The sequence below is a fragment of the Bombus terrestris genome, chromosome 6 (assembly GCF_910591885.1).
Source record: "Bombus terrestris chromosome 6, iyBomTerr1.2, whole genome shotgun sequence".
NCBI classification, from domain to species: domain Eukaryota; kingdom Metazoa; phylum Arthropoda; class Insecta; order Hymenoptera; family Apidae; genus Bombus; species Bombus terrestris.
In genome coordinates this window covers 21,962,186-21,984,275 of record NC_063274.1, presented here as the reverse complement: position 1 = coordinate 21,984,275, position 22,090 = coordinate 21,962,186, and the positions used below count along the sequence as shown (strand labels likewise).

Below are 22,090 nucleotides of genomic sequence, written 5' to 3'. Positions count from 1 at the left end.
ACACACGTTTTTGTAGATTTGAGGTACTGAATGAAAAAAATTTGTGAATTTCCTTCGTAATATATCTGCAGATATATAGCGCATTACATTACATTAGTATTTGGTTTAACAAATAATAATAAATTAAACATATTACACATGTCTCTCATATATTTAAATATATACAAACATACTTTAATTAATACTGCAAAATAGAAAAAATGAAAATGGCTTAATACTCTGTCTTATAATAATTCAAAACCTGTATCAGCCCAACCTAATTAAAGGACGAAGATAAGAAGCAGAAAGATCGAAATTATGGAATTTGAATATCGTTAATACACTTATTTGAAAGGACTAGTTGCACCAAACAGAATGAATGTTATATGAAATTATGTTCGTAATTTATATAAATTATCTTCTTAAATTAAACGTAAATTATATTTCCTTTAGTTTTATATCCTATCTTCTACATGTTTCATTAAAAAATTAATACAATATCAGTCTCAGTTCTACTCGGTGCCATCCAAAAATAAATTAACTTTCTTTATATATCAAGTGTTCTTTTTTCTGTAAAAGATTAGCTAATTATAATCTTACAATCGAAGTGCTATTGTGTGTGTGGCCTTCTTGTTAAAGAGGATGCTTATTATCAACTCATCTTATTTGTAAAAGCTCTTACACAATATTGTAATATGCAAAGGAATATGGAAGTGAAGAAAACCTTGTTCTTATCTCATGCATGTTTGATTTATTCAATCAGGAATTGCATGTGTACAACAGAAGATTCATACACTATGTCAAAAAAATGTATTAAATATGAACATTTTGAAATAGTATTCGACTTCCGGTGAAATTTGTAAACAAACTACAGCAAAATATTAATCTTGACACGTGCACTTAACCCTCATTAGACAGCAAAGCGTTTATTTTAATGATTGATTTTTCAACTCTGCTTTCTTGGAATCTTCTGCGTGAATCAGTACACGCGGTGTGAACATACGTTGTTAGGAGTTGTTTATGCAGGGAAAGAAACATTCTGCACTTCTTTACGACTACACACACAACATACACACGAATTCTCAATACAAACTAACCTACTTTTAACTTTTCAAAACTTATAAATGTTCAGTTTTTACACCACCCTTTCTATTAAACTTTTTCGTCATACATTGTGGCTTTGAAATATAGCTAAATAAGTAATTCAAAACTAATTAACGCATTCATCATTTCCTTTGACAAAATCCTAGTGCTGGAACTAATCGTACCAATTGCCTGTTTGGGAAAGATCTTTAGATACTTTAGAAACATTCAGTGAAATATTTGCAAAAGTGTAACTATTTTAAAAGTAACGCCATACTTATTTTTATAATTCTGAAAACTAGAATTTACATAAAATAAATTTAATAAATGAAATTCAAAATATTGCATTATTTTAAAGATATTTGGAACTTGCTAAAAAATTAAATCGCTTATAACAGACAAAGCAGTGCATAATGTTTTGTCTTTAAAATATTAAACTTAGTACTAATAGAAACGTGACAACTCTATTATATTATTATACATTCAAAAACAAAGTCAAGGTGCAATGATATAATCTGACCTAATAATTTCTTTCGCCATTAAAATCACGATTGCGAATTAAAACGATGCGCTATTGGTTGTCCAAAGGGAGATACATTCCAAATAATTACAATACTGTATTAATAGATCATTAGTCTTGTTTTAAACTTTGATATCTTTCCAATATAGAAACAACCTCATTGAACAAGCAATTGACACGAGAAAATTTTATTTCTTATACTATATAAGTTATGAGTAAATCGATAAAGCGAATATTTTGGTAGATCTACTTGGAGTCAGTCTCCATTTTGATCTCCTCTGCTTTTTTATCTTTCTTTGAAGCCTCACTATCTGTTCCTTCTCCATTACTGTTGTCACGTCTTCGTTTTCTAGCATATCGGCCCTTATATTTAGGTGGCGGAAGTTGTTCCATGCCCAAAACTTTATGAATTTGACGAAATGCAACTAATCGTAAAGCATGTTGCGCTGAAGCAGTTATATCTTCTCTTTGTTGGGCTGTCATATTGCCTATTGCATCAACTGGCTCTTTTTCGCATGGATCAGATAATCCTATGAAGAAATACATTATTTATAACCAGTGTGATTCAATACAAAACTATATAAAATTTTATATAAGTATATAAAAATCAGATTGCCAATCATCTATGCAATATTGCGAAATTTCCATTGAGATAAAAAAATCGAAATACTCAATCTTAGAACCTACAATGGATTTCACAATACACTCAGTCTCGTCATCAAAATCATCATTTGGTTTTACGATTTTAAAAAATTTGAACTTTTTTTATTGATTATATTAATTAGCAGGAAGATATTACGATATACCTGGGCTTCCTGGAAGCAATATTCCTCCAGCAACACATTCTAGAAGTCTTCTTAACGCTTCACCTGGACTAAGAGGTCCTCCAGCGGTACTAATCACTTTCTCAGTTAACAATTCTAGTGCCTGAAAGAAGATTGAACACCTGTTTGTTTCTATCTAATCCTTATATTCTGACTGGGATTGAATCCAGCCACAATATAAAGAAGAGTCTATATCAAAAATTCTACATTAACGTGAAATAGACAGAATCCTCAGCCACTATGCAAGACAGTACTGTATTCAGTTTTGAATTTTTTGAATTATCATTGAATAGTTATAAATCACTTTGTTTGACTTCTAATAAAATCAGATGTCATATATGCATCATAAAAGAGTCGTTTCATACTAACCCATGGGTTTAATGGTCCCCACGTGGGTACACGGTTACAAAGATCACGCATTATGCGAATGACCATAACACAGCTCTGCAGTGAAGTTGCTCTAGCCTGTTAAATACGATCAGTATTTTAGTACATACAATTTGATACACGCTTTAAAGTCTCTGAGTCTTCTGGAGATGCGACACCCTAAACTACTTTTAATTTGCTTTGTGTGGGCTTTAGCTATCCTCCCAGCCTCGTGCCTATAGCTCCTAAATATTAGCCCATATCAAAATTATCGGGTGTTTATTAAGTATTTCCTGAACAATTAATACCTAACATAATATTTAAAAAAAAGTGCAACGTATCAGAAAAACTGTACACTTGTCGAACTGCCAAATACAACTATTGAACTTATAACTGAAAAACACCCGATATACTTATGACACCACTGTGTGTTTGTGCTTGTCTGTCTTTCAATATTTAACAGTGCTTTCAATGCACATTATGTAGAAAGTATGAAATAAAGTACATATGTATAAAGAGAAATACACTAACTTCAAGGATTTCTAAGACAGACCTAGAACAGACTCAGTCTAGGCTACAATGCATTAAGATTAATCCAGAATAATGAATAAGCTTGATCATAAGCATCGTAAAGCAATTTAGTGCATTATAAACAAAACAAACAAAACTACATCTTTTGAAGAAAAATTACGTACTTTTAACACGACTTTCTGCAAAGAGTTTCCTATTATTCTGGATGTTGATGATTTAAAGTAAAGCAAATGTAAATGCTTTTGATGTGCATTAATATTTTAAATGCTACAATTCACGTTTACATAATGCTTATACCTCTTGCCTGAGACTATCTGATTGCACGTTCGATGTATTCTGTTTCTGAAATTATGCTATACATACACTTCTTTCTCTTCCTTTTTCCCTTTTTAATCAAATTCTGCCAATAATAAAATATTGCCACTACCATCCACTTATAATAACTAACACGTTGATTATAAATTATAAATAGTACATGATAAAGATTTTCGGATTAACTACCATAAAATGTAATATTAGTGGATAAAGTGGATTGGCAAACCTACAAAACTGAAACATCAAACGTGATCAAATAAACATTTCAGACAAAATCATATCAACAAGAAGATAGATAGTAATAAAAATAAAATTGTCACAAGGCTGGAAGTTCTAAGACTGCTCTTTTTTGCGGACAGAGAGAGAGGACAACTTGCACGCGTTTCACGTATTAGGAAAAAATAACAGAAAACAGTCACTAGTGCCAACAAAATGGCACTGACAATTCGAGATCTTGAACTGAGAGTTGATTGATTCAAACCTGAAACCACTTGGCATGCCTGAGTGCAGCTAAAGCCTCCAAACACTTAGCCTTGGGAAGTACATCTGGTGGATCTGGTTTCGTCACAGCGGGCGCCGCGGGCGTTGTTTGCGGTTGAGCAGCTCCCTGTTGCTGCTGTCCAGCATTATCTGAGATTCCAACAAAGAAAGCACAACACGCTTAGACAACACTTAGAGTGTTTGATCATGCCCAACTTGGGTTTTCCCTCTATATATAATTATATTTTAACTCAAGTACATTAAACTTGAGGGCATAGTCTAAAACATTCTCATTGAAATAAAAATAAACCTAATCGAATGTAGTACATAACAATGATGCATTACTCCTATTCCTGAACGTCCTTTCTTCGCGTTACAAAAGAACGACCGACGTTTCTTACTGAAATTGACAGCGTTACTTAAAATTGAATATTAAAATAACGCTATCAAAAGAATCGTCGGTTAAGAATAAGGAGTTAACTGCGCATTGTGTATTATGTGTACAGCATTCGATGATAGAGGGTTTTCATTAAAATTATTAATGCATGATCAAAAAGTCCATAGTTTTAAGATTGCCTCAGCGTTGTTTCCTCATACCAAAAGCGTGTCCACGTTTATAATAACATATTATCTTCCTTAATGGAGACTCCAGCTTAACTGTTATTATCGACATAACTTATAAAGTATACTACTACAAATTAACTTAAAACGAAGAAAAGCGACATCTAATCGTACCAAGTTTACGCTCTCTCTTTTCCGTTAAAAAATGGCTGTTAATATATTTCTATCTACGCTCTTACATATTTTTAAATAGTAATGCCTTTCAAAAATATAAATTATACTCAGTCGTGGACACACTAAAATGCGGCTGTATCAAAAAGAAAAAGGAATTTTTCATGTTAGAGCGTATATACACTGGCAACCCTTGAAGTCCTTGGCTGCCCCTGCATCATCCTGGTGCTTAGAAAAATTTACAAAGAAGCTTTTGGGCCATGAAAAGAACAAACAAAATTCATAAACCACGTTTTCAAGAAAGTAGCATGAAAATAAAAAATGCTTTCTGCAAAATCTCTAAAATTATCAGTTATCCTTTTCTTGGCCACTATGAAAATATAAAACGATCAAATCACCTGCAGCAGCAGCTGGTTTGGGAGTTTCGCGCATTAAAGGACTGGTAAGAGTTACGCTAACGGTCACGCTGCCTCCTGAAACAGTTAATGCTGCTGACTCTGGGTGTTTTCCAACATTGTAAGTATCCTCTGGAGCTACGATCTTCAACTGTGCCGGAAGTATCTCAGCAACTTTATTTAGTAATGAACTGTAAATAAGAAAATATTTATATATGAATTTGTGTACAAAATTGATGTATTTATACAAATATATAATTTTTTTCAACTAACCGTGTTGGTTTTTCTGCACACAGGACTACAAGACAAACGTGATTGTCGCCAGATAATAGAAGTCCCTTTGCTAAATTGCCAACACGCATTACCCCTCTTAATATCCTGGAATCTTCTTTTTCCTTTTGGAATGAAAACAAATTGCCGTCGCTGCCATCTTCTTTCTGCGGCGTTGTTGTTTTCTTTTTGTCAGAATCTTCTTTAATTTTTACTATATCTGTATTTTGTTGCTGTTGTTGTGGTTGCTGTTGTTGAGGTTGCTGTGGTGTAGTTATAGTTGGAGTCGTTGATGTAGCATTAGTAATAGATGGGACTGTTTTCTTGCCTGCAATTATAAAAATATTTTAACTATGCTATAGATATAAAATATAAAAAAAAGATAAAAGAAGAAATAATTACCTGCTTCAGCCAATGTGTCAGATACAAATTTTAATGCTTTTTCAGTATGTGAAACAATCTTCTGAACTGCCAGCAGTTCCTGTTCTTTAGGATATATGGTGGTATGATGAGCTAATACATGTTTGTCATCTGATGAATCTGGCCTTCTTTGAGGACCAGGGAACATCATCATTGGTGGTGGTCCTGGGAAAGGACGTGGCATTGGTGGAGCTCCAGGTCCACGTCCATAGCGTCGATACCATTCATAGTACTCACATTCTTCTTCATAACGTCGTCTTTCTTCCCAATACATCATTTCCTCATCCATCATTGGACCCATAGGTCCCAATTGATTAATTTCTTCTCTGCGTCGTAAGTAATCGTCTCGCATTTGTTGTCTACGAAATTTTTCTTCTAACATCTTTCTTTGCTTTAGGCTTGGTTTCATATCAACAACTAAGTCAGGATTAACTTTTTTCTTATAAGCAAATCTGTGCCTTCTACCTTTCATATGCATATCTTTGGCATTGGGATCATTAAATCTGCATTCACAAAGCTTACAATTAAAACTTATAATTTTTCCATCTTCGGATTTGTTTTCTTCTATGTACTCTTGGCCAACAGGTTGAATATCTTTTTCATCAACAGCTGTTTCTTCGACAGTTTCCTCAGTCGCAGTTTCTTCTGTCTTAATTTCCGGGGCTTGATTTTGATTTACAGTCCCCAAATTTCCAGCTGCAAATATTACACATGATATTAATATGTATTCCATAGATATCAAATTTGTATATTTAATTTAACATAAACTGTGTATCTGTAAAAAAAAGGATTACTTACAAGCAACAAAGTTAATTTTAGGAGTAGCTGTTACAGTTGGCTTCTTAACTCCTGCAGTTTTAGCTGTAGCTGCTGGTTTTGGGTTCAAAACTGTTGGATCTGCGCTTGGAATTGGTTTTCCAAGTTTAGTGTGTAACTTAACAACTTTTTGATGTTTAGCCCCCCTAATATGAGCAGCATAAGCATCATTTCCAGTACAAGTTACATCACAAAGTTCGCAACGTAGACTGTTGCCTGCCCCTCGTGTCGGTGGCTGCTGTGGTACTTTCAGAGAGGCTTCTTTCTTCTTATGTTTTTGTCCCTCCAGATGCTCACGGTATGTTTGAGGTCCAGCACAGCTGATCTTACAGACATCGCAATAGTGTAGTTGTTGTGGCTTAGGGGGCTGCTTGGGCCGCATTGCCTTCATTCCTCCCCCTCCAGTACCAAATCCCTTTCGTCCGTAGCCCTGCCAACCTCCAGTCTTCTGGTTAGTTGAATTGCTGTTTGCACTCTGTTGGGCTACATACATAGTCGCAGCGCTATATAGCGCTGCGTCGTAGCCGGAATACGTTGTACTCGCCGTTTCTAAGGGAAATGAAATTGAAACCTCAAACTTTGGAGGAGTCAATCCTTTATATTCATGGAACCATTCTACTAACTTGTACCCATCAAAATGAATACTTTATTCTTTTGATGAAATATTTATCAAGTATAATGTATAATAATCACAAATTTTTATATAGTCAATTTTGTAACTTCAGAGAAATTCAATTCAGCTAAATTTTTAAGCCATGTCATGGCTTAAAATGTTAGCAGAATTTTATTATATTATTCATATGTATCAATTCCAATACCCAGAGGATCAATTTCATGTTATTAGTGCCTACGTCACGGTTAGCAGGACATTTACATAGGATTTTCAATCTTGGCGAAAAATATTAACATATATATACATATATATATATAATTTAATGGAAACTTACTATTTGTAGCTGTCGATGGTGTAGCCGCGGGTGTTGCAGGAGCTGTATATCCTGAAGAATAGGTAGCACTTTGAGTAGGATTAGATTGCTGATAAGCTGTACTTGATGCTTGGTATGTTTTAGCTTGTCCAGTAGTAGTAGCTTGTCTGGCTGTGCCTGTATAAGCACTAGTGGTGCTATATGCAGGTTTCGCAGCTTGATAATGTGTTTCTGTAGTAGTGTAAGTTGCTGCAGCTGCAGCAGGTTGTTGATAATAAGTTTTAGCAGCGTCGTATGTAGCTGCAGGTGCAGCACGCCCGTAACCGTAATCGTATGTCTGAGCCACAGTACCAGGATTAGCAGCTATAAAGAAAAAGGACCTTATGAAACTGGAATGTAAGCACGAAAATACTGGATACTGGACTCTGTTTATAAAAGAAAAGAAAGATGAAAAATATGAAATTGACTAAAATGAACTTACCAGCGTATGTGGTCCCAGTAGCGGCTGCAGCAGCGGCCGCTTGATACGTTTCGTAACCTGTAGCCGCGGCAGCAGCGGGTCGTTGAGTGTACGTGGCGGCAGTTGCCGCTGGAGTTACTGCGTATCCCGCTTGACCAGTTTGATAAGCGGCTGCGCTGGTCGCTCTGTTCGAAAGAATAAATAGGTTTTCTTACAGACAAGGAATACAATGAAAAATGGAAACGCAAAACGAAAAAGACCTCTATCGGATCCGTGCCCGGGAGAGACGCTCGATGGACGCTCTACTCTCAGCAAGAAATGGCGGCCAAGCCGGCTGGGCTCTCGCGTGCACCGATTTTAACGAACAATTATTACTCCCGCCAACGTAGTTACCGTCACGAATTTTCGAAAAACTTAACACTAGCTACTTAATAATTATGGTATGCAATCGATTTCGTACCCATATTGCGTTCCGCCGTGAGTAAACCCAAAATAATTGTTCTGAGCCATCCTTCCTCGCAGAGAATCCCGGAAAGAAGGACAATGGAGGAAGTTGTAGGGCGTGCCACGAACTCGATAGAATGGCGGCGCTGCCGCGGCTCCTATTGGTTATTCTGTTGGAGCCGGGCACAACAATTGCAAGAATGCTGCGCCCTCAGTGGCCGCTTCCACGAGAACCCTTCGTCGTCCTCCGACAAACTACCTCCGCGCAAATCAACGCGCTACCGTACTAGCCAGAGAAACTACCGCGAGAAAGTATTCACGAAGCGGACAGATGTATACGGTTAATTGAAACTTAACTTACTGCGTGTTTTCTCGTTATCTCCGTTATCCGGGGTAGTATGTAGTTTGTGTAATTTTCGCGGCTGGTGCGTGTTGCAGTGAACGTCTGGCGTGCGCAAGAAAGGGCTAGTTTGCCGGTGACGCGTGCGTTCAACGAATTATTTTTCACGCCCCCTAGTAGTAACTGCATCTATCGTTTAGAATTGAAGCGCTCTCTAGTAGGTTTTACCATAATTCTAATGAAATCTTTTTTCACTCGCACAACCAATTTGAAAGTAACACTTACGTTCGATACGTAATCGTATATATTTTAAATATTATTTTCTTTTTCATCATACAAATTCGCGATACAACATGCCACCGCAGTTAGCAAAGAAAAAGCATGCTAAATATTTCCAGAGGTTATTGCAAATCATGCCCAATTCATGTTCAGCAGAATTTGACTGCTCTAGACTTGCTGTAGCGTTTTTTGCTATATCAGGATTAGACATATTGAATTGCTTGAATGATCTTAGCGAACAAACTAAATTAGAGGCAATAGACTGGATCTATAGGCTTCAAGTAACTGGAGCTGGACCACGCTCTGGCTTTCAGCCTTCGACAACAATACCAAAGGATGCTCCAAAATACCAATGTGGTCATTTAGCAATGACATATATTGGATTAGTTACCCTCTTAATTCTTGGAGATGATTTAAGTCGAGTCGACAGAGAATCCATTATTGAAGGAATGAGAGCATGTCAAAATCCAGATGGATCATTTACAGCTATTATAACAGGATGTGAAAGTGATATGAGGTTCCTTTACTGTGCTTGTTGTATATCTATAATTTTAAATGATTGGTCAGGCATTGACAAGACAAAAGCAATTGACTACATTTTAAAGAGCATTGTAAGTTTTTTTCCTTTCCTTTTTTTATTTTACTTATAAAGAGTATTAACAAAAATTGGCTTTGTCTACTTAATTTTATCATAGCACAATATCTCAACAATGATTATAGTCATATGATGGAGCAATGGGCCAAGGACCTGGTCTTGAATCACATGGAGGATCTACATTTTGTGCTGTAGCTAGCCTATTTCTCATGAACGAACTTCATAATGTATTGACAAATGATCAATTAAATAGACTAAAAAGATGGTGTCTTATGAGGCAAGATAGTGGTTTTCATGGACGACCCGGAAAGCCTTCTGATACTTGTTATAGTTTTTGGGTGGGAGCAACACTACAAATGCTTGATATTAACAAATTATCAGATCCTGATGAAAATAGGGCATTCCTGCTTGAAACTCAAGATAATATTGTGGGAGGATTTGGAAAATTTGCTGACTGTCTCCCAGATCCTCTTCATACTTACTTAGGTATGTAGCAGATAGGATATCCATAAAAATAACGTACAATAAAGATAATATACAATATGAATACCTAATTTTTTAGGTTTATGTGGTTTAAGCCTCTTAGGAGAAACTGGTTTATGCGTAATGAACGCTGCGCTTAACATCTCTGATCGAGCGTATAAACATTTATTAAAAATTCATGAAGTATGGTAATGCAGTTAACAGTCGTATAAAGTATTTCCAACTGTATATCATATCCAACGCACAGAGCTTAAAGTACGAAGGAAAAGTAACATTTTTGCATTTTCATGGATCCTATTTGTACAGTTTCCACAGATTCTCTGTGCCTAGAATTGTTATTCCAAAAGCGTCAATTAACAAAAATATTATGATTTTGAGGTATGTTATCAGTTATTCTGTTTCAATTAAGACACTTGTTGAACATGTATCCAAAGCACATATTGGAAATAAGAGGAAAAACAATAGCATAATTTAAATGCATCTTAAAATGTCATTAAGTATATACAAGTTTTAAAAATTCTAATAAAAACAACAAAAAAATATGTATAAAGTATTTCTAATTGATACCCTACATCATAATAAAAATTCATAAAATTATTATTCAACTAGTATCTTTCACTTTTTTTGAGAAACTATTAACACAATGCTTCATCCAAAAAGGCATTGTATTATATTGTATCGTTAAATGAAGAAGTTTCGTGGTCAGATTCCGTTCTTTCATATTCACAATGACCCCGTCGATGAATGAACGCGTACTGCAAAGGAGAAAACTCCTTAACACTGCGAAGTTGCCCGAGCGTAGATGCCACATGCGCCCCACCTCGCGGAGCGATGATTCCATGGTAACCGGGGTGGGTTCGCAGACCACAACAGACGACGTTCGTTCGTTCAGTCGAATAGACTGTGAGACTTGAGAAGAGAGTGTTCTATCTTTGCCGGTGTGATTTCTCGCTTTTTTTCGCATACTTGTGTATTGTGTTCAATTACGTCTAGTTCGATAAAATATTTTTAAAGGTTCATCATACCGGTGGAATCTCTAACGCGCACGAAAGCAAAGTGGAACGCAAACAAAACAATAGAACAATATCTATCCTACGGTTGTTGGAAAAGAGAAACTTCATTGTCAAGTGTTGGGGTCGCATTCGTGGCCCAGACATCAGCAGAGGTTAGTGCGCGTCTAAAATTTAAATTAATTTGGTATGAACAAGACTGCTTCTTTACAGTCAAGAATGGAATTGCTAAACGATCGTTCAAACATACATAATTCAGGACAAACGCATTTACCGTCGGGTAGTGCGCGTGATCGAAAAGAGTTTGTTCGATATAAAATTCATTTTTAAATTCTATACTTATTAAAGCATACAATTTTACATGAATACCTAATTTTAATAGTATTTCTTTTTAAGTTATTTATTTACGTTTAAATTACTTTTTATTCTGTGAGGTCGTTAAAATTTGATATTTCACATCGTCACTTCGTGATGATATGTTGGAAGTTAACTTCCATCAAGACAAAAAGAGCGGAAAAAGTTCACAGTATAATAATACATATATGTACTTAAAGATAAATAGAAACTTGGGAACTTACGAAACCACAGTTAGCGTATAACTCGCGGAAACGGAAAAGAGAATAGTTCTCGTACCATCACTCTTATCATGACATTGAGTCACGTGAAAAGGAAAGTATATACAACACGATGGAAACTGAATTTCGCAAAACCGACGAGTCCGTTTAATTGCGTCAGTTAGTTGTGGCTGAATAGATGCATGTAACTTAATTCCGTATGTGCATTTATTACCGTGTAAGTGGCGGGTACCAAGAAGAGTAACAGAGTAATACAAAAACATTGTGTATATTTAGAAAATAACGGCCAAAGCCTGTCCAAGGTATCGCGAATTAATCGATTATCAGTATAGCGTGAAATTTTCCACAGTATACGATTTTCATCCACGCAATCGTGCATATCCGAAGGCAAACAGAAAAGGGGGATAGAAATATGGGGTAAACATCTTTTTCGGCTAAATGTAAATCGCGTTTTAACGTAAATGAACCGTCTAGTCTACGGAATGTGAGCCGTAAATAGGCAACCTTAACAAGTAACCGTGCAATGAATGAGACTGTTGTACAACGGGCGTTCACCGTTCTGTTTCTAATTAATACCAGCACAATAGTATGGTTTTTCGCCAGTTATTTTTATCTCCGCAAATCCGTCTGGTATGTGCGCTCTCGATGACTGCGACAACTTCATTTACGGTACTTAACCAGCTGATTCGCGTTTCATCAATCAATCAATTTGCCTGAATTATGGGTTAGGTGCATATACAGTACTGTGCAAAAGTCTTAGACCATCTTATGTAGAAATACCAGACTAGAATGCTTGATGTTATTTGCATTTTATTATCATTTTTTAGAAAATCCAAGAATCTAAATAATTTATGAAGTACTTATTAAATTAAGGTGATTAATATTTTATGACGTGTCTTTTTACTATCTCATAATTTTTTAATTCTGCAATTCTCTACTCAGTTTTTCTTAAGATTGAATCCCACTTTTTAATTTTGTCGACGTTATATATCCCATACGTATTTTATAATGCGTTCTAATGCGTCATATGTTCCGTACACTTTTATTCGGTTAAAATTTGAACTATGTTTAGTATCGAAGAATAATTAAGGTAACTATAAATGTTAAGAATGGTGGATTTATTTACGATGTGTGACAGGTTGTAATTTGAAATTTCGATGCTATACGTATAGGATCAACTGTATCTTCAACCTTGAATAAGCTATCTGCTTAAAACAGAGGCAGCGACGAAAATATGTCCCTCCTAGAGCTCTGAAGGACACAACATTAATTTTGTTCTTCCTTTTTCATTATATGCATCTTGTACATTCTTCTAAGAGAGATCATAAAATTTCATATCCTATTTGTTTTATGACGTAATAAAATATTTTCTAACATTGAATATTTTTATAGATTTCATAATATATATCTTTTTCGATTGCAAATATATGCAAATATATAAATGCAAATATATAAATGGATACGATGAATGAAATTGAGAATGAAATGATTTCTTTAGATTTTTGATAATCGAGTTCATTATCTAATTCTATTTAAAATTGCTTAAAAGCAGTCGCACAGTTTAAAGAAGCTAAAATAAAAAAAACTTATATATTTCAAAAATAGATATAATATAATATCTAAAGTAATCACTGCACAAAAATTACTTACCAGTTCTACATATGAAAATATCCTTTTCATATCTGTACATTATGAATCGTATATTTAATTCTATTTAAAATTATTTCAAAATACGCATATGATCTAAAGATCAGATAAACTACTCTTCTCACATACCTACACGTCGAATCAAATACGTTTGAATATTGGGAAATATCGCGAGGACATAGTCCCGCGCTCGTTAAGATCGTCGAAGGATTACAATTGAGATTCGCTCGGGAGATAGGATAAAAAGTTGAAATTGGATACGATTCCGTGAGAGAATCTCGCGTGTGCAATCGGCGGGATCGATATCCAAAAACGACCGCTACAGGCTACAGGCTAGCCAGGCAAGAACGTGGACCTCTCGAAAGTCGTATTTAACAGACGAACGCGTGACCTTTGTGGATAGAGTATAATCCTTCTCGTAACTTTGTCCATGTGAGCACGTGCGCACCGCGTTGTGTACGACATGTGCGTTCGTGCACACACATGAAGCTGAACACATCGATCGAAGGGCAGGTGGTGGGTATATTCTCAGACAAGATGCTCAGTTTAACAAGGAGGTTCGTGCCAGTTGCACAGCTGTCGGTGTGACAGCTGCATCTTTCGAAATAAAAAGAAAAACGTTAAGGAAATTGAGGGTTGGGAAGAAGACGAACGTTGCCACTCGATTTGAAATCGTTTGATGATTCGTTATTTTCAATTGTTGAAAAAAATAAGTTGGAGTATTACTTGATTTGATTGATCTCTTTATGTGATGTTTTGCCCGATGAAATATACTTTTTAGTTTAATCGAATTAGCTGTATATACACATATATTAGAATATCATTTACATGAATTTATCGGAGCATAAACAGTTTACATAATTGAAGTTTATATAATAAGAATTCGCTGATTCCGCTTATTTTCTATGATACGATAGTTCACGTTCAGACATGTGGATTCAATCGACTAAAATTTCGTTTAAATAAATGGAGTGTATACGTACTATATAAAAAAGAAACGTTAAAGAAATCGAGAGTTAGGAAATTGCCATTTGATTTGAAATCGTTCGACCATTCGTTACTTTCAATTATGAAAAAACAAAAAACAAAAAAAATAAATTGGAGTAACGCTTGATTTGATACCTCTACATAATGTTTTATGATGAAATACACTTTTCAATTTCATCAAATTAGTTATATACATACGTATATGCAGTAGAACTGCGCTTACATAAATTTATCAGAAGTCAAATAGTTTATATAATTGGAGTTTGTGTAATGGAATGATTCTCGTTCATATAATAGTTCACGTTCAGATAAATGGATTTAACCGACAGAAATTCATATAATCGGGTAATTGAACTAACGTTCAAATAAATGGGCTTGGTATAAATGGCTTCATATAAACGTAAAGGAAATAACGAAATGAGAAGAAAATGAAGATTGACTTTCCATTCGAAATCATATTGTGACTATTCATTACTTTCAACTATTGAAAAAACTAAATTGGAATCAAATTAATGATAATGGAATAAATTTTTTAATTCCATCAAACTATACGTTATTGTCTCACTTGTAAGGGAAAAAATCGTTTGATGGTGATAACGACAGTTTAATAACTCGAATTGTTGAAAATATAAGTCAACGTAGGAGACTCATTGGATTATTATTTTTATTTGGGAAATCCCTCCGTTTCGTAAACTTAACTGCATGTGACGCTGTTATCAAAACTGTCATGAAGAAAGAGTGACAGATCATTTGCGCTCCAAAATAGTTTGACGAGGATACCGACAATTCCATTACCCGAATTGCTGAACAAATAAATTAAAACGAATTAACTGTTTCCACGTGGACTATTTTAATTTAAAGGGTTTTTAAACTTCACAAATCTAAGAAACACGTAATGCAATATATGAATTTCAACGATTCGTTGCTTCAAACATTTAGAAATATAAGTTCACCATAATTAAATATGGGATAAATATCGATTTAATCGCATGTGAAAATTGTTAAGGAAACTGAAGATGGAGAAGGAATTGCAGATCATTATTATTTAATGAAGACAACAGCGATAAGCTTAACAAAATAATAATCATTCGTCAAGAATATAAAAGTCCATCCTTTTGAAAGAAATAATGAAATATGTCCAATTGAGTTTTTTCGCACCGTCATAATTCTTTAATTTTATAGATTCGATCACGTGTGAAATTGCCTCTCTAGATTCACATACAGTTATTCAATACGACGCAATGCGAACAAAATTGCCTGCAAAGTTCAATTTGCAAGAAAGCAAGAAACGAGAGTGTCGCGTGCACACATGACGTGTACATGTTCTTAACGTTAAAAATTATGTTCGTGCATACGTTAGAAAATTGTGGGCTGTTAGGTCCTATCCTTCGACACATCGCGATAGAACGAAGCAGATAACTAATTATAGAAATGACGAACCTCCAGCCTACTCGGAAATATACCTGCAGTTCACCTGTTTATCTACATTTTTTAACTTCTTTGCGAAATAATTGTCTCTATTTCGCATTAGTTTAAAACATGAAAACATGAAGAATTCACTTCTGTTATGTAAATATTTTAAATAAATAATTTAAATAATCGTATAACTTTTCGAAAGAAGAATATACTATAAAATAGTTATTTTAATATCTTCTGTTAAATTTCATTTTACCAATAATTTTTGTGTATTTATATACAGTTTTATTCATTATTCAAGTAATCATGATTATTAATTGTATCAGTAAGCTAACACAGTTCAGAAATGTATTAGTCACTAATGATTCATCGCGGAAACCAGATTTGTTGTATAGATGTTTAATGTTCGAGCGAAGCAAGAAAACGAAATTACAGAAAATTTCATGGAACCACCGATCTGACACGGATAAAGATCAGAATAGAATCTTTGACCTGTTTTTAAAGCGCTACCGGAAACTATAAACTCTGTATCATATCTCTTGTCTCGTTTTATGCAAGTTATGGCACAACACTGTACAAATATATGCTACCGTTAAAAAATATCCCCAGACACTTGCTCACCTTTGACAAGGTGTATTTTAATTTAACTTATAAATAAATTATAGATAAATCGAATTTCAAGGACTTTCATATTTATAATCGTCATAACTACATATAATATAATATCGTGATGTTTTAATTAAATTGTTTTTCAGAAGCCAAAGTACAATAATAAAGCCGGAGTTTTTAATCATCGCACATTTACAGAATCGCAAATAAAAATGATGTATTGATAGATAAGGACTACGTTCTGTATTATTATTTTGTTATTACGACGTAATAAAATTGGTTTTAAATAACTACTAGATATACAATTAGATATTGATCTCTGCAAGTGTGAAACAAGTTACGGAAAAGTTATTTACCCGCATATTATATACATAGTTTCTAAATTACACATTGATAAGAAAAGTTTTTCTAAATCTATATCGTAATTAATTATCAAATTTAAAAGATTGAAAATTGTTTCGAGGAAAATGTAGTTTCTTTTTTTTCCAGGTCGTTGTTTCAATAAAAGAAAGTGGATCACTTTAGAAAATGTATTCCAATTATGGAGATCTTCTGGTCAAAACAAAATACATAGCTAGTTTGTACTGATGAAAGAATTTGCGGACCGTGCAGGGATAAAGGAAAACACCTTGAAATTTGACGACGTTAATAGCGAATAATGCGCTTAATATGGATACTCGACAACCGCCTAATGGCGCGCTAGTAACTCGATCTATTGTAGTTAGGAAACGACCAAGCAAAGAGAGCGAAAGTTCTCCGAGCGATCGATCATTTGTTTTAGTCGTACGACTTTACGGTGTTTCCCAACAACACAATACATCAATTAAAACCTTTCAACTGGAATTTAATTTTCTGCTTTAGAATTGTATTGAATAGATTAGATATTGTCTGATACACATTAGTTGGGTAGTTTTATCTATACTATACATATATGTATGTACCTAGAAAATCATTTAAGAGTTATCTAAAAATTATTTAAAAAATAACTAAGAATTTATCTATAAATTATCTAAAATTACTTACATAGCATTTTAGATAAGAAAACTAGTTTATGATTAAATTATTTCTTTTAGATAGAAACAATATTATTGAAGCCGGTCTTCAAGGGCTTAAATATCATTTAAAATCTGTTATTTGCGTGTAAAGCTTTTACTTTTATAAAATATTTCATTTTGTTTTACTTCAAACTACCGCGTACTAATTCTTGCATATCGCAAATATTCTTCGATAATGTTTAAGTGGTACGAAGTGGTATATTTAGGATACGACTGAAATAGGACTCTCGTTTCAGTATGATCTACTACCTCATAAATCAAGTATATTCACCAATAGAGTTACAAATTTTATTGGTTTATTTCGAAATTCAATAATTTCATTGGTTAAATGCTTCTAATAGAATTTGCGCACAATACTAGCTGCTAAGCATACGATAATGAATTATTCTTATTAGAATTAATCAGGATTAGTTGGATGAATCAGTCACGATAAATTTAGATATGTTACCTTTGACGTTTTAAAGTAATTGAGTACCATTTCTAAAGTGAAATCTCAATTTATTTATTACACTTCCGTGTAATTAATGTTCCCACTTTAAGAGCCGCTCTATTATTCAGACCTTTTTTTTTTTTTGCTTTAATTGCTTACTTTTATGTAACACTGTTCATATAATTATATAATATTACATTACTTTTGTAAAATTATAATTGCAGTATTTATCTAATAGCTTGTGTTTTATCGCTGCCGTCTAGGAAATTGAAAAATTTAATAAAGGTTAGATTTGTTATGAATCCACGATTTTCGATCGATACAAAAAATATCTACCTGGGTTCTCATACACAATTGAACTAATATTATCGATGAAATTACAAGTTATCAATAAATTATCAATTTTAAATTACTAATCTTCATAATAAAATAATAAAGAAGTTTTATAAATTACGAATTATTTGATTGCCCTATGTGACATAAAACTATAAAATTATAAAAAAGAGGTTCATAACACAACGTACAGCTTGCAATTTAACGATTCACTAATATTTTTAATTAATAAATCATTGAAAAGATGTTGACATAATGTGGTTTCTTAGATTTTTTATCACATATGAACTTAGTAGATGGGCAACCTGACAATACATTTAATCTAAACGATCATCCTGGCGATCATAGATCGAATTATGCGCGTGAGTATTTCTAGCGTTTCGATAACTCGAGTGCATTTAAAAGCGCTTCGGACGTTCTCGAACATCTTAAGATCAATCGAATGCTCGAAGATCTTGAAAATTCGCATTCGGGTCAAATGATAGGGAATTTTGAGGTACTCTAGTACTCGATCGATATCGATATTTGTCACGTTCTCGAAATACATATCGATCTAACCGTATCGAGACTAGGTAATATCCCGTAGCGCGCATCCATTTGCCCCTATTACGTCGATAAACGAGAATGAGAGTCTCTGGCTTGCCTTGACGCTCCTTACAAATCGATCCAACTTCCATACAACTATACCTCTTCGATATAAACGTCTATGTATGTCTATATACATATATGATTATACCTCGCGACGACAAACCACACGCACATTACGTTCCATTTCCAGTGTATCGGGTTTGACCTCAGTTATTGACATAAATTACACGAATGAGGGAGCATGTATGCTGCAACCTATTTAATTCTTTGCCCTCCACCAACTTCCACCGACCGTTTGTTTTCTTTCCTTTCTATTCTTCTGTTCCATTCTTAACTATTTTGTAATGATAATTTAATTCTATAATGATAATTTGATCGTGAAATAAAGAATTGGAGCCTAACGGTGAAATTTTATGGAGATAATTGGAAAACAGGGATACCTTGTTTTTTTCACGAAATCCTTATAATTACTGAATTGTATCGGTTTATCTGCAATATTGAATACACTATAGGTACTTGAATTAATTCAATGTTTATTTCATTGCAGTTTCAATTAAAATTTTTATAGATTGGAAAGTACATGAGTTTTAACAATTTTTGTGAAACTTTTAGATACTAAATAACAGTTATAAGTTTCTGACTGAATTTAAAATAACATCTTCGTTTAGCTAGACAGTTTCGCCTCTATTGTAAGTATATGTACGTACATGTGGGTGGTTGATGACACGCGTGGCACGGAATGCGTGTTGATGTTACTTTAAAGACAGAGCATGTATATCGAATAATAAATAATAATAATGTTCCTACTTCTCAATCTACTAACGTCTGTTAACAAAACACGGTTAAACACCTCTTATTTCAAATGAAAATAATGCTTATAAAGATCAAATGACAAAAAAATATAAACATATATAATAGAATGTAATATAAATATTATAATAGAAATATATTGTTATTCTAAACATAAAAAAAATACATTACGATTTCAAAAAACCCATAACTCGCTTTACGTATGAAGCTATTTCTCACCAACTCACATCTTCTTTACGAACATAAAAATGTGTTTTTTCAGGTGGCGTGGGGGACGGCAGTGATGGAATTGCAGAGCTGGCTGCTCTATCATCTTGTAGCTGTAACCGACTGCAATCAAGGTATACAAATGTTAACTGTACGATGCTCTGATTCGTTCCCATGAATAAGAACACACGCATAAACGCATTTGCACAACGCGCGCAACATCATTTTATTATGTGTTGCCATATTTAATTTATTTGACATAATATCGTTTTATGTATATGTTTCGCTAAATATTGATTCATTTTACATCCTTGCTTATTTTAGTTACTTTTGCCTGAGTTTCGACCGTGCTCACAGAACACTTCTTTATTTCATTCACAATCCCGTTATCGCCTAGAGGAAACAGCGGTCTACCAATGTTTGATGGTAAGTTCTGATCATACGCACATTATAATGCAAACTATCATTTTTACTATTTTCGTCTGGATAGATCAATAAGATATCACATTTTATGTTATTTTAACTAGTGTATATATATATATATATATATATGTATATACATATATACATATACATACATTGGTACAGAGTGTATTGAAGTAGTTGAAAAATTTTTAACATAAATTTTCTGAGACAAAAAAAGAAAAAAGATTGCATAGACATGATTTAAAAACGATATAAGTTTCACTTTTTTAATATACATTTGGATGCAATTTGTTGAATGTTATTGTAAATTTTTTGTCATATTATTTTTTATTGCATTATTTACTATGAATGTCTTACTATTATATTTCACTCAAAGAAATTTCGTTCCCCAACATTCTATGTATATACATGGTGTTTATTAAGCTATATCAATCCGAACTGAACTGATCAAACTGAAATTAATAATATATTAATAATATTTGTTGCATAATTGGGTATAATTTGTAAACAAAATACTTTATCTTTGTATTATGAAAATGTGTACATTTTGTGCATAACAGTACGTCATAACTCTCTTAGATAAGTTTCATAAGCTTTTACAAGTACATACATGTATTAAATCTGGTAAGAAACTTTTTTAGTATTTGATATAAATTCATAAATACTTTCATATCGCTTCGATACATAGAACAGTTAACTTATAGACTAACTTTCCTAATGCACCCTGTGTACCATTTTCACAAGTCGATCTTTTCATGCAACAAAAGGATCATTATTCAACCCCATATCTCCCCGAGCAGATGGTACAGCGTTTGCGATTTTTTCCCCAGTGATGCAGTCGGCGACTACATTGAACGGCGGATCTTATCCCGCCGGGGGCACCGGAAGCCGCGCTCGTGATTTAGGTCTTCGTGCGCAAAAAAAACTCCTCGGCAGAGTCGTATCTACAGGGGCCGGAAGATCATTGCTGATAGATGACGCCACTACGTCACTTTTGGACAATCTGTATAAGCTTATGGAAAGAGCCGCGAAAACCAATTCTAATTTAGACAAGAAACAGCCTGAAAAGGTTTTAAAGAATATCGTTAAATTATCCATTAAGGTACTTGTCTCTCCCTCGATGATTGCTGTGACATAGATATGCAAAGTAATCGCGATTTTATTTCTCATATTCGTTAAATACTTTCATTTTAGGTGGGTCTCCTACAACGTAATCAACAATTAAACGCCACCGACGACGCGAAACTCGTGGAAATAAGAACTGCCCTTAGAGCTGTTGCAATGTCTGTGGTCTCGTTTTACGAATTGGAGTTCAGTTTCGATCGGGCGTACTTAATCAAATCGTTAGAACGATGCAGAACTGCGATACAGGCACTCATAAAGCCACATCTCACAGACAAGTCTCAAGATCGGTGTGATCAAGTGTTCGATTTCTTAACGCATTCCGACTTCTTGGACTCCGTTTTTAGACAGGATTCGGAACACAGATCTATCCTCGGGATGCTAGTTAGTGATATAAATAAGGCCTTAGATGCTGGGCATCTTTGATTCCTTTTTAAACATGACCTCTTGACCAACGAGGAGCATGAACGAAAATTACCAAGATAATTAAGGGAGGATAATAACTCTTCTCCCTGATTATTTTTCGAAAAAGGAAAGCAAAGGAAAAGAAAGAAGTGTACGTGTGATACCAGTTATTTGCGATCGCCTGTGTAAGAAAAGATAATGATAAATATGTT

General features: G+C 34.1%; 3 protein-coding genes across 5 annotated transcripts; 2 read left to right on the top strand and 1 right to left on the bottom strand.

Annotated features, from left to right (window-relative positions):
- Positions 1-707: 707 nt before the first annotated feature.
- Positions 708-8,769, bottom strand: LOC100648347 (zinc finger RNA-binding protein). Of its 2 annotated transcripts, none has more exons than XM_003402265.4 (11): positions 8,578-8,769; positions 8,139-8,302; positions 7,679-8,020; positions 6,714-7,280; positions 5,898-6,611; positions 5,499-5,823; positions 5,229-5,416; positions 4,100-4,248; positions 2,776-2,871; positions 2,389-2,509; positions 708-2,112 (listed from the first exon to the last, which is right to left on the bottom strand). In XM_003402265.4, the coding sequence occupies exons 1-11, from the start codon at positions 8,625-8,627 to the stop codon at positions 1,829-1,831; spliced, it is 3,000 nt and encodes a 999-aa protein (XP_003402313.2). In that variant the 5' UTR covers positions 8,628-8,769; the 3' UTR covers positions 708-1,828. The 2 variants fall into 2 exon arrangements, with proteins under 2 accessions (XP_003402313.2, XP_048262458.1); XM_048406501.1 differs by having other exon boundaries at positions 6,714-7,169.
- Positions 8,770-8,915: 146 nt separating this feature from the next.
- LOC100648466 (geranylgeranyl transferase type-1 subunit beta) lies at positions 8,916-10,800 on the top strand. The gene is made up of 3 exons (XM_003402266.4): positions 8,916-9,791; positions 9,901-10,261; positions 10,338-10,800. The coding sequence occupies exons 1-3, from the start codon at positions 9,255-9,257 to the stop codon at positions 10,448-10,450; spliced, it is 1,011 nt and encodes a 336-aa protein (XP_003402314.1). The 5' UTR covers positions 8,916-9,254; the 3' UTR covers positions 10,451-10,800.
- A 149-nt stretch (positions 10,801-10,949) lies between these two features.
- Positions 10,950-21,990, top strand: LOC100648582 (tumor necrosis factor alpha-induced protein 8-like protein). Of its 2 annotated transcripts, XM_012318500.3 has the most exons (5): positions 10,960-11,423; positions 19,981-20,059; positions 20,250-20,351; positions 21,182-21,453; positions 21,546-21,990. In XM_012318500.3, exons 3-5 carry the CDS (start codon positions 20,342-20,344, stop codon positions 21,897-21,899), a joined length of 636 nt encoding a protein of 211 aa, XP_012173890.1. In that variant the 5' UTR covers positions 10,960-11,423; positions 19,981-20,059; positions 20,250-20,341; the 3' UTR covers positions 21,900-21,990. The 2 variants fall into 2 exon arrangements, with proteins under 2 accessions (XP_048262460.1, XP_012173890.1); XM_048406503.1 differs by lacking the exon at positions 20,250-20,351 and having other exon boundaries at positions 10,950-11,423.
- The last annotated feature ends 100 nt before the right edge of the window (positions 21,991-22,090 follow it).